The 13,626-nt window shown below is 42.1% G+C and overlaps 1 protein-coding gene across 3 annotated transcripts in view; it reads left to right on the forward strand.

Moving 5' to 3' along the window:
- Nucleotides 1–13,626, forward strand: part of DNAH11 (dynein axonemal heavy chain 11) — a 375,791-nt gene that overhangs the window by 344,209 nt on the left and 17,956 nt on the right. For all 3 annotated transcript variants that reach the window (XM_044946526.2, XM_044946527.2, XR_006552702.2), the window contains exons 74-76: nt 1,513–1,740; nt 7,197–7,388; nt 11,217–11,336. In XM_044946526.2, coding sequence (XP_044802461.2) covers nt 1,513–1,740; nt 7,197–7,388; nt 11,217–11,336 — 540 coding nt within the window. The remainder of the gene's footprint in view (nt 1–1,512; nt 1,741–7,196; nt 7,389–11,216; nt 11,337–13,626) is intronic.

The following is a 13,626-nucleotide window of genomic DNA, read 5'->3' on the forward strand; positions in this document are numbered from 1 at the left end:
ACTCAGCTCCCAGAACCAACTCTGAAGGTTCGGCTCAGCGATGAAAGGTTTTAAAGGGAAAGGAAAAAAATAATCTCAGCTCATCATTGAGGTAGGGGGTCAGATCTCTTGCCATCCCCCTTTGCGAGCTTCCCTCACAGCTCATTCGGTAAAGAACCTGCCTGCAATGCAGGAGACCTGGGTTCAATTTCTGGGTCAGGAAGATCCCCTGGAGAAGGAAATGGCAACCCAGTCCAGTATTCTTGCTTGGAGAATCCCATGGACAGAGGAGCCTGGCAGGCTACAGTCCACGGGGTCGCAAGAGCTGGACACCACTTAGCTACTGAACTACCACCACCAACGCACACAAGCCTGTTAGCACCTTGCGGTCATTCTTCAGATGTTAATTGTTCACAAAGTCTGCTCACCTGATTACTAAAGGGGAGGATGGGGAAAAGATCTAGTCATCTGTTAAGGGCTTACTCTCCATTTCTGCTGCTTTGATCTAAGGGAAGAATCAACAGGTTAGGTAAGGCATTGTGTGATCAAAAGATTTGAGAGGTGTGCTAGGACCAGAGATGAGTAGGACATGGGGGCACCTAGGTCAAGGTTAGCTACGATACAGCTTTGCTAATGTGACAAGACAGGAGGCTATCCTGCAGAGAGCTGCTTCCTGCAACAGAGCTGCCTGCAAAACAGCTGCCTACATTCCCCTTCCCTGTTTGCCATCATTTAGCCATTATAATCATAAATGTGTTTCTTTGTTGGAAATAATGATGCATTCCTGGGGATGATGTTTTCAGTCACTATAGCAAGGGCTTCTCCAAAGCCAGAGATCATGTGAGGTATCTTTATACATCTCTCATAGCACCAACTACCAAGCTGAAATGGTGGGTGTTTAGAATGGGAGGAGCCTATTTGTAAATTGTAAAACTGAAAATCAAAGAGTGATGGTGGTGACATTTGTTTCTTACCCAATTTCTGACAGCCCTGGGGTTTAAGTTAAATAGTTAGGAGTACACAACGCATCTTAACAAAGAGTGATTGCTTGCTTTCTCAGCTGGTCTTTGATCCCTCGTTTCCATGTTAGAGTTCATACACCAATGAGTAGGAGTTGGAATAGAGGAGATTTCCATCAGTAACAATGAAGTGGCTGATCAGGTGCATTTCTGGCCCTTAGTTCTTATACTTGGTCAAACTAACCCAGATTAGTCTCAGTTATTGAGTTTGAACTGTAACAAGGCAAAGTATCAAGACCTCCATCTCAGTGATTGGAGGGTGTTGGAAGTAGGTGTGTGTTGGAAGGAGATTTTGGTTTACAAAGACAACCTGTAGTGATTTGGAACACTTAATGTGTTCAGTGCTCAATTCTGTCATGGTCTTTTCTTCCCCCTAACGTGTTAATAAAGGAAACTTTAAATCATGGTTCTCTGTGTTTTCAAGACATTTATGTAAGGGAAAATGTTGTAATCTTGTAATTTAAGTAACGTACTTCAGTATTTCACAGCAGTCATAAACCATGCTCTTTTGCAGAATGTCCATTTGGTAGCCAAGTGGCTGAGAACCTTGGAGAAACTGCTTGAAAGATTCAGCCAGGGAAGCCACCGAGATTACAGGGTTTTCATGAGTGCTGAGTCTGCATCTCCACCCAGCGAGCATGTCATCCCTCAGGGGCTCCTGGAAAATTCCATCAAGATCACTAATGAGCCCCCCACAGGAATGCTGGCCAATTTGCATGCTGCTCTCTACAATTTTGATCAGGTAAGAAAGCAGAAGCCCAAAGCCAGGGTCTTCTCACAAGACTGTGAGACCTAAAACCACAGCCATATATATAAAGAGAATGAACAATCATGTGCCTCTTTGAGAAACTTGCTCATTGAAGACAAACATGGCAGACTAGTATTTCTAACCACAGAAAGAGGAAAAGCCATTGCTCTTATTGATGTTGTTCAGAAGGATGATGACGATGACGTAGCAAGTTTTGGTATAATGTTTAATATTTTTAGGTATGATTTTGATATCAGTAAATTTAAAGCCCTTCTTTTTAGATTATATCCATACTGCCTTCAAATTTACATTTTCACCTCCTTTCAAAATAAAACAAATTCATACATTTATAAATTAATGATAATTCTATTACCATTACTGTCTTTTTTCAGATGACCACATCTGTCTCTACTATAATCAAGTCCGTCAGTTTCCTTGTTGCCATTTCTGTGAGCTCCCATTCCTTCCTCTAATTTCTTGGAAATCCTCAGTAAAAAACATTCTTATTAGGAGAAGTAGAATAAGCCCTAAAGAGAAAACACATATAATTTGGTGATAAGTATTCAGCCTCCTGTTAGACACATTATTACACTCCGAAAATATGCCTACATGCTTATTAACTTTTTATCTAGTACCCTCTGGACCAGTACCCAAATGAACATTATAAAGGCATTAAAATAATTGGCCACCTAAGAATATAGTTTTGAAGAATACAGTTAATTGTCTAATTCAATAATTGAGTAGTTTGTAGCCTGTTTACATGATGGGCTGTATAAACAAAAGGCGCTCAGAAACTCTTGTTGAATCTGTTACATATTTGAATCATCCTTTTGTGTGAACTAAGGCAGGCATGTATCTTATTATCCCTTGACTTATGTCATAATTCCTGCCATTTATGACATTCCTGAGCTTTTTGCCAAAGTAAGAGACAAAGGAGTAGTTTGACATATTCAAATAGGATTTATCCAACTCCCCAGAACAGCTGTCTTTGTTTGTAAAAGTAAGCATTTCATAGGCTGCAGCCCAGTTGCCCTTCAGCTTTTTTTTTTTGGTAAGCAGCACTCTGATAATCAGGTAAAACTACAGACACTCTCCCCAGGGAAATGTACATTGTTGCATACAGTCACAGGAGTGTTCAGATCCCCAGAGCTTGTGCCTGATTCCTTCTCCAGTGAGAACAGCATGTTCTAGTTTGTGAAAGTATCAGTTCTTTTGACTGCTCCTTGAAAAACCACTTATATTAACTGAAGATTGCATTTATTGGAGAGACTTTTAAGAACCTTAAGGGACAATATTTTTTACAGCACTGGAAAGGCTCCTCGGAAATATTAAGACTAAATATAGTCATAAGTAGTGAAAGCAAAGATATTTAATGTGATTCACTAAATAAACTTTGCATCAAATCTAGCCAAAACCACCCAAATAGATATTCTAAAAAATATCTAAAAATTTTTAAAGAGGTTTTTATGAAATGCTGAACTGTTGTCATGTTAGAAAAAATGTAGTTTTTATTCAGATTATATATTTAAAGGGTAGTAGTCTGTGCTCCCTGGCTCTCTGTGTATAGATTCCTAGCATTGTTTATCAGTTAGAATTATGGCTGGCTATTTATGAAGGAAGTACAAAACAACAGTGGCCTGAACAAGGTTATAAAGGTATTTCTGTCACACGAGAATTCGGGATCCAGGCCATTCAGAGCGCCTCTGTGTCACCACAGACTTGTCATCAGCCCAGTGTGCTTACCACGTTTCTAGGATGGGTTTGCCTTGGTCCCAGGTGGCAGTGAGAGTGGCCGCTCCCGTTTCTGTGCTCCAGAAAGTAGGATGAAAGAAGGAACAGAGAAGATGATGAAGGGAACAAGTTAGTACACACTACTTCTTTCAACTCATCGGTCAAACTTATTCACACTGCATTACCTAGCTGCAAGAGAGGCAGGGAAAGTAACTCTATGTTGGACAGCTAAAAGTCAGCATGAAGGCACTTCGGGGCTGGCAATTAGTGGTGTCCCTCATAGCCACCTCCTCTCCCAAGCGTACCATCCCGGATGTTGTATGTTGTGGCTGTCATCCTATCTGCTAAAGCTTGTGACAAAGGATGCTAACCGCCCTCTAGCTTGGTTCCCCTTTGGGTGAGCTGAGTGAGTCCTAGTGGCTCCTGTTGCCTGGCTGTCCTTAGGTGAGAAAAGCACCCAAGGAATCTAAACACATTAACTGTTCTGTTTGGGTAGTTTTGTTTTACGTGCTTTGATTTTCAAATCAAATATAATCTGTATTCTTAATCTTCTCCCCAAATCAGAATATATCCTCAAATCTTGACATGTGTACTCACAGTGAACAAAGTTCATTTAGTATTGTTCCTTTACTACCTTGAACATTCTAGAATATGTAAATATAATCACTAAGTGACAATTATTTACATGTATATATGTAAAGAACCGTATCTTTAGGATGCCGCCTACTTCTTCCTCTTCTGGCTCAGTAGCACTGCCTCTTGGAGATGTCATAAATGCTTGAGCTCCTTTCATCTGCAGATAACCAGATTTTTAAAGTAAAAATATAAATTTATTTTTCTGTAAGATTTGCAGTAGAATCAAATAATTGGTAATTGTGCATATTAAATTGGTATCTGTGTGGATGCAACATACTTATGTGTGAGTGCCTGTTCTCTCTTTACAATGTCATTTGTATATTCCCTGATACGAACACTTGATCACTTGTCCTGGAATGTGGACTGTTAGGTAGACTTATACTTCTTCTTGGAAAGCCCAGTTCATATTTTCTCCTAACATCATTTATGTTATCAGAGCATAGTGAAATGGGCATTGACTTGTGACTTTCTTTAGCACTGAGGCTAAAACTAGCTTATATGAAGTATAGATGGAAATAATGTACTGACTGTAGTACTTTGGGTTCTCTGATGCTGGGAGGGATTGGGGGCAGGAGGAGAAGGGGACGACAGAGGATGCGATGGCTGGATGGCATCACTGACTCGATGGGCGTGAGTCTGAGTGAACTCTGGGAGTTGGTGATGGACAGGGAGGCCTGGCGTGCTGCAATTCATGGGGTCGCAAAGAGTTGTACACTACTGAGCAACTGAACTGATATGTAATTCATGGAGGAGTTAGGTGAGTAGTTAGATATTCCTTAAGTAAAATCATGTCACTTTTATTTGGTCTCCTAGAAATTTCTTACTTGTAAAAGCAATGAATTTTTATATCCTTCAACACTGAAAATGTTAGTCGCTCAGTCATATCCAACTCTTTGCAACCCCACGGGCTGTAGCCTGCCAGGGTGCTCTGTCCATGGGATCTCCCAGACAAGAATATTGGAGTGAGCTGACATTTCTTTCTCCAGGGGATCTTCCCAACTCAGGGGTCAAACCCATGTTTCCTATGTCTCCTTCATTGGCAGGCAGATTCTTTACTGTCAACATTAATTCCAATTATATGGTTTCTCTCCTTTCACAAGCTCGCCTTTTACTTGATGTATAGTGGAAAAATTATTTGTAATGGTCATATACTTTAAAGTCCCACAAATATCCGAGAAATGACCTAGTGATTTAGTTGGGCCTGTATGGTCTGTGGCCTGGCCAATTCTAGAAGTGTTTTTGGTGGTAACCCGGGATTCTGATGAAAGCAATACAGAAAGGAACTAAAAAACTCTTCTAGTCCTGGACCAAGAGAACAAATTTAGGCTGGGTGTAGACTTTTACTGAAAGGCCCTGGGAGGCCAGATCTGAACTCCCACCCAGAACAGGCTAAAAAGATTTTGCAGATGCCCACATTGACCTATCCATTTAAATGTCTGCTGCTGCTGCTGCTAAGTTGCTTCAGTCATGCCCGACTCTGTGCTACCCCATAGACGGCAGCCCACCAGGCTCCCTCATCCCTGGGATTCTCCAGGCAAGAACACTGTAGACTGTGTGTAATCTGACCACTTTAAAGGATAGAAGGTGCTGATACGGCCTCATCGTCCTCTGCTGCCCAGCATCAGCTGAAGGGATAGTCCTCAACTTTTCCTCATTTGCCTTACAGAACTGAGAATGGCTCAGTACCACCTTTAAGCCACAGACAGCTATTTTTTACCTTTTAACTGTATGGCTTTGGGGGCCAGAACCGTATCAGTGTAGCATAACAGGTTTCCCTCTGCATTTTCAAAAAACATCTTACACATCTCCTATACAGGGCTTATGTTTTCCACTCTTCTATATGCGAGTCTATCATCCCAACAGTGAATTTTATTTCCAGTTCATTGGAAGAAAACCGGTTGTCGTGGTGGTTATATTAGTTGTATTAGTCTGTATTAGTCAAGGGGCAGTACAGAATTACAGTGATTCAAAGAAGATAATTTGTTGTTGTTCAGTCACTCAGTCGTGTCTGACTCTTGGCGACCCCATGGTCTGGAACGTGCCAGGCTTCCCTGTCCTTCACCATCTCCCACAGTTTGTTCAATCTCATGTCCATTGAATCAGTGATGCCATCCAACCATCTCATCCTCTGTCATCCCCTTCTCCTCCTGCCTTCGATCTTTCCCAGCATCAGGGTCTTTTCCAATGAGTAGACTCTCTGCATCAGGTGGCTAAAGTATTGGAGCTTCAGCATCAGTCCTTCCAATGAATATTCAGGACTGATTTCCTTTAGGATTGGCTGATTTGATCTCCTTGCAGTCCAGGGGATTCTCAAGAGTCTTCTCCAACACCACAGTTCAAAAGCATCAATTTTTCAGCACTCAGCCTTCTTTATGGTCCAACTTAATTTCTGTTGCACATAAGTAACATCTCTGGTCTGTGAAATCCACCACACACCCAAGCTGTTTGGTGCCTCCACCATATACCTAACTCATGGCTTCCAAGTCACCCAATCATTGTCATTTCTAGCTCACAGGAAGGGGGAAGAATGATAAGCAGAGTAAGCAATTTCCTTTTAAGAGGTGATAAGAAAGTTGCACACATCACTTCTGCTCAAATTCTGTTGGAAAAGACCTTGGCATGTGGTACATCCGGCTTCAAGAGAGGCTGGGAAATTATTCTGCGATGAGTGGCCGTGTGCTCAGATCATCTGTATTACCATGGAACTGGGAGGAATGGAGAGCTGGCATTCACTCACTTTCTGCTACACTGATGAAATTAAGATGATGCCCTTTTGTCATCCAGATTGTACAAGGAAATTTTTGCAGGGGAAAATGACGTCACACAGTATTACCACTGGTCAGAATGAACAGTCTCATTTTCTAGAGGAACAAAGGTATAACTGAAGCAAAATAAAACCATTCTTCTTAAATCAACAGACTAGCAAGTGCCAAACAGTCTCCTTTTATGCTCTCCCAGCTTAAAGCTGCGTGTCACCTCTGTCCTAGGTCTCTCTGAGTCCTCTACAAGATAATTGAAACCTCAGACCCTTGCCCCTGGAAACCATACAGGTAGATGATCACTCCTTTTTTCTTTTCTCCCAGGATTCACTCGAAGTGTGCTCCAAGGAACAGGAGTTTAAAAGCATCCTCTTCTCTCTGTGCTACTTCCATGCCTGTGTTGCCGGGAGGCTGAGGTTTGGCCCCCAGGGCTGGAGCCGCCGCTACCCGTTCAGTCCCGGGGACCTCACCATCTGTGCCAGCGTCCTCTACAACTACTTAGAGGCAAACCCTAACGTAAGTGTCCATGGTCAGATGACCTCTCCAGGGAGTGTGTGGAAGCTGTCAGTCTTTGGGCACTGTCAAATGGACCATAATTTCTCTTTTGAAGCTATTATTGAAATAGCTGACACTATATATGCATCTTCTGCCCAGTGTGAAAATAAACCAGATCAAAGGTTTTACAACAGTGGATGCTCGAACTTGAGAAGATAGGTCAAACCAGTTCTACATCAGTGGCTTAGTACCAAAAAAAAAAAAAAAAAAAAAAAAATTGTCCTTCATTATGTTAACAAAAACAGTGGTTTACATGTGCATATATGCCAGATTCATTAGGCAGGTAATGAAGCATTTGCACAAATGTAATTACGTACAGCAATTCTGACAGTTCATAACACTGCATTAATAATCACTACAATTAGTTCTGATGATGGAAGCAATTTACAGCGCGTCACATGTATGAATAATGGTGCATTTCCTGCACATGCCATTATTATGTATTAAGGACGCCACCTTGTTGTGACTTTCTCAGTAATGTTCCCCTTGATTTGAAGTTAAAGGTAGATGAATGATTTTATTCCGTAGCTAAAGTGTGTTCTACAGATGGGAATGGGAATGCTTCATCAAGAACATTTGTGTAAACTCTTACAAACTCAGTGATTGGATTTCAAAAAGGATGAACCGTTTGTAAGGATTTTCTGGCTTAGTCCTCATAAGGGGAACTTTTTCCATTAAGTTTCAATCTGTTAAAAGTGAGGTGGGTTTGTCTGAACCAACCAGGTGTTAGGCTTTAGGTCACACTTTCTATAAAAGGCCTTTAAAACTATTCAACCAATGTTTCTATGTATAAATATTTTGTTGTTGCTGTTCTTTTGGTAACTATTGTTATAATTTTTGTTGTCAAAATTTTCTTAAGCTTTCAGGATGGTTTGACCACTATCAGAATATGTACACTTTGTATGTAGTAACATGGATGTGTTCTGTCAAGGAACACATGTTGAATAGGTTGTATTCAAGATAAATTACTTCTGTACGGTATGTGATAGTCGCTATCATGTTTTAAATTTTTGAAGTTCACTTTGAGCATATTTTGACCAGTTTAATAAACAGCATTGTGTGTTGATCTTAGCACGTTTTGTTTAAAATGTTGCAGGTAACAATGATTATTGTCATAGTTCTGGGTGGAAAATGAAATAGACCACTTAATACTTTCATTTAAGTCCTTAATTCCTGTCCCAGGAGGCCAAGAGCAGGCGTATTACCGTATTTCAGCCACATCCTGTGCACAGTCCAGGTGGGAACGAAGCGGGGTAGGAGAGGAGCTGCCGCGTGTCTCTCCCGGTCATGTCCTGAGGCTTGGCAGCACCAGTTGAGCGGTTGACTCCTGCTGTGTCCTGCTTCTTCTCCCACGGGGCTCCCAGGATCAACACAGCTTCCGGTTTTAACCACTCTGTCTTGTCTGTCAGATGTCTTGGCCCAAGTCATTCACCACATATCATGAAGCAAGTCACTTGCGTTCGGGAATTAAATTGACTTGCCCACATAGTTTCCTTGTACATGATGCCCTTTTTAAGAAGGTATCTGTATAAACTTGGAAGTAGGCATTTGATAGATGATCTTTCAGGTTATGTGGTTAGATGAGACCACCAAGGGTATAGTGTGATGGAGAGATTTAAAGATTAAGTCTTAGGGAATGCCAACATTAAAAAAATTTTAAATTAATTAATTAATTTTTGGTTATTCTGGGCCTTTGTTGCTGTGCAGGGTTTTCTCTAGTTGCAGAGAGCAGGGGCTACTCTAGTTGCCGAGTGCAGGCTTCTCATTGAGGTGGCTTCTCCTGTTGCGGGGCACAAGCTTTAGGACACACAGGCTTCAGGAGTTGCAGCTCCCGGGCTCTAGAGCGCAGGCTCAGTAGTGGTGGGGCACAGGCTTAGTTGCTCTGTGACACGTGGGATCGTCTTGAATCAGGGATCCGTGTCTCCTGCATTGGCAGCAGATTCTTTACCACTGGGCCTCCAGGGAAACACCCCCATGGTTTAACTCTTATAAGAACTTTGATGTGTTTCCATATAAATTTTATAAGCCTCACCATAGAGAAATTCTTGAATGTCAAGATTGGAAGACTTTAATTGAAAATATCACTTGATTGCATTTAAGGTTGGGGATCGAGCTATGTAACTTCTGACTTTGGTTTTAAAAAGCCTCAAGGAAGTAGGAAGAAAAATTATTACTCTGTAGCAGTACCTTTGGCACCCCACTCCAGTACCTTGCCTGGAAAATCCCATGGACGGAGGAGCCTGGTGGGCTGCAGTCCATGGGGTCGCTAAGAGTCGGAGACAACTGAGCGACTTCACTTTCACTTTTCACTTTCATGCGTTGGAGAAGGGAATGGCAACCCACTCCAGTGTTCTTGCCTGGAGAATCCCAGGGATGGTGGAGCCTGGTGGGCTGCCGTCTCTGGGGTCACACAGAGTCGGACACGACTGAAGCGACTTAGCAGTAACAGTACCTTTCTCCCATTCCAACCTGCTCAAGAGGCCCTCTATTGAATAACAAAAAGTTCCCTTGTTTTTTTTTCAGGGTGTATCACCATGCCAAAGGAAGGATGCCAGAAAAATGTATATGTAGAAAACAAAAATCAAGATTTGGGGGAAGAAATTCAATTATTAAGAACAGATCTGTAGCTGATTAAAATCTTGAGGGGGCCATGTATCAAATCATAATATATAGAAGGCATTAATTAAATGTGATCACAGAAACCAAATTAAGAAATCTTATTTCCCATCCCTTTCTGCTCTCTGGAAGTAGTCCATGGCATGGTGGAGGGAGCATGGTGCCTTATAGCCACTTTTCTTTTTCATTCACATCGCGGTGACTTAAAGACATATTTGAGGTTCATTTATTCAAATTCTAATAAACCTGTAGCAAGTGCATTGGAATAGTTGAGGCAATTTTACTTGTTCTGTCACATCATGCAACAATTCAAAGGCTATAATTAAGTTTTTACTTGAACTGCTGGGAAGCAATATACTGCCCCCGAGGATATAAAGGTTTCTGTCTAGAAAGGCTCCATCACAAGCTGGCATGTTTTGCAAACCCAGAGGAAGCTAAAGGGTAGCAAAGAAGGGGCTTCAAACCCTGTGAAGCCCAGTAAAGAGGAGATACCGTGATTTCTGTGCTAAAACAGTACAGTCTTTAGCTACAGCCCTTAGGATAGTCCTGGAGCCCAGCCATGCCATAAACCGAGCCCTCAGATCAGTCCATGACAAACTCAATTGGTTTGCCTGGATTTCTGGAAGGCAATGGAATTCTCAGTATACCCCAAATTCAAACTGCAGTTTTTCTTTCTTTTCCTGAATCAGATCATAAAAACCTGATACAGATCAGATCGTAAAAGTAGGTCATCCCTCAAAAGCCATATCAACCAACATAGGGCTTCTCCTGGTTTTTAGATGAGGTTTTGAATATATAAACATGTTCTGGGAATAACTCAAGTTTGCTTTAAAGTCTTCATTAAAAGCTCAGTGTTGGGACTTCCCTGGCAGCAGTTAAAATTTGCACTTCCACTGCAGGGGGCGCAGGTTCAATCCCTGGTTGGGGAACAAAGATCCCACATGCCACGCAGTGTGGCCACAAAAAAAAAAAAAAATTAAGAATAAAGCTCCATGTTAGTGAATTTTTACTGAATGCATTAACACACACACTGAAAATAATTCTCAGCCAGTTCAATTCTAATTGTTGGACCTCTTTTAAATGCTTCTGTTGGTGGGGGCTGGGGGATTTGCTGTCAGTCGACTGAGGCCTTTGCCCTGGAGCCGGGAGTGAACGTTTGCCGATCCCCACCAGGTCCCGTGGGAAGACCTCCGCTACCTCTTTGGTGAGATCATGTATGGGGGCCACATCACAGATGACTGGGACCGCAAACTGTGCTGTGCGTATTTAGAAGAATTCATGAATCCCTCTCTGGTAAGACATTTTTTAAAAAATCATTTCTTAGAGAAAAAACTTCTAGCATGAATTTTGTTTCGCCTTTTTATTTCAGATTGGATAATAGTTGAATAACAATGTTGTGTTAGTTTCGGGCGTACAGCCAAGTAATTCAGTTATACGTGTACATGTGTCTATTCTTTCGCAAATTCTTTTTCCCATTTAGGTTTTTCCATAACAATGGGCAGAGTTCCCTGTGCCATACAGTAGGTCTTTGTTGGTTATCCATTTTATTTTTTTTTTTTGGCTTGCTTTGGTTATCCATTTTAAATTTAGCAATGTGTACATATCCATCCCAAACTCCCTAACTATCCCTTCTCCACGTCCTTCCCCCTGGCAACCATAAGTTTGTTATCTAAGTCTGTGAGTCTCCTTCTACAAATAAGTTCGTTTGTACCATATCTTTTAGATTCCATGTACAAAGGGCATCATATGATGTTTCTCTTTCTCTAAGAATTTTTAAAACTGATGTCACTATGTTAATAGTCCTTGAATGTTACTGAAGATTCTTGGCCTTTTGTGAATATACTCTGGCCCATCTTCCTGGGAATCTGGAAATTTGCTAGAAATGCAGGATCTTGGGCCCCATCTCAGACCCATAAGATGAGAATCGGTTTTAACAAGATCCATCCCCCCCACACACACATGCACACACTTAAACACACAGGTGGTTTCTCTGCCCATAGGGAGCACTGTTACATGCACAGCCTCACTGCATTTCTGGAATAACTCTGTAAGTTACGCAGAACTGATATTGTCACCCTATTTTAGAGATGGCGGCAGGGGCATGGTGATTTGTCCCAGGCCACTCAGTTATCACCGGCAGGGGCCCCAGCCATAGGTATCTATTTCTAAGCAGATGTATTGATTTCAAATCAGGGGCTCTGATGTAAGTGAAATCTATAGTTTATTCTCTGTTGCAGAAGCCATCAGTTCAGTTCAGTCACTCAGTCGTGTCCGACTCTTGGCGACCCCATGAATCACAGCATGCCAGGCCTCCCCGTCCATCACCAACTCCCGGAGTCCACCCAAACCCATGTCCATCGAGTCGGTGATGCCATCCAGCCATCTCATCCTCTGTCATCCCCTTCTCCTCCTCCCCTCAATCTTTCCCAGCATCAGGATCTTTTCAAATGAGTCAGCTCTTCGCATCAGGTGGCCAAAATATTGGAGTGTCAGCTTCAACATCAGTTGAAGCCATGGAGTATTCTAAATTTTGATCACTATGTCCTAACTAAATATGTGCTCAATAAAACTGCAGTGATTTAAAAGGACAGTTCTTCCTTCTGTGGGGAAGGGGCAGAGCCCCCTGTTCTAGAACATAAAGAAACCAGGTACCCTTTTTTCCCATCTCTTATCTTACCAGCCCTTTGTCTGTGTAGACCAGATACCCACACGGTTTGTGCCTAGGGCTGGTTTCCTGGAAAAAGTATTCAGTTCTTATGTTCCATACTGAAGTAGCTGAAAGTGGTAGCAGGTTCATGGCCATTGCCTGATTATTTCTTAGAAACGCCAAGACACCCTCCACCATGCCATTTCTTCTCCCACTTGGGCAAGACATCAGTTGTGTGTAAAGCAGTGCCGTGTGTTTTTTAAAATAGTTTGAACAGCCTCCTACTTATAATTTCTTGAGAATTTCAATTCATAAAAGCATGATACCTTCCTCAAAAGTCCATTCTAAGAAGAAATATGATCATGTGTTAGAAGACATGGGTACTGTAGTCTCATATAGGAAACTGAGGACAGTTTTTTTTTTTTTTTTTTTTGCTGCTTTTAATAATGTGGAACGATTTGAGGATGGGGCAGGGAAAAATATACTTTCCTGCCATGTGACCATGACTTGTTTCTTTTGATTGTGAGTCTCCTGGTCTTTTCCTTAGGTCTAATGAACTGGGTTTCACAGGTCAAAAAGACACTTCCAATTCAGCACAATCGGAGTCGTTCCTCAGAGGAGGTCTGGGAGCAGGTTACCATGGAGATGGGAAAGATAAACCAGGTCGGGCCTGCCACCTTTACCTGCCACCTCCAATTGATAGTGGAGGTCAAGGGGCAGAGCGAGCAGCTCTCTGGTCCTGGCCTGAGGATGAGGAGCGGTCACTGTTGCCAGCTGAGGTGGTCCATGAACCTGCACAAGGCTGAACTCCCATTCACGCAACTGGAAAAGAAATGTCGAGGGTGCAACCCGAGGGGCATCACTGGTGTGGCTGTTAGCCCTTTAGAAATACAGGTAGCCGCCCTTCCCGGCCAATCTGGTGAGGTTTTCAGGATG

This window comes from Bubalus bubalis, chromosome 8, assembly GCF_019923935.1.
Source record: "Bubalus bubalis isolate 160015118507 breed Murrah chromosome 8, NDDB_SH_1, whole genome shotgun sequence".
NCBI lineage: Eukaryota > Metazoa > Chordata > Mammalia > Artiodactyla > Bovidae > Bubalus > Bubalus bubalis.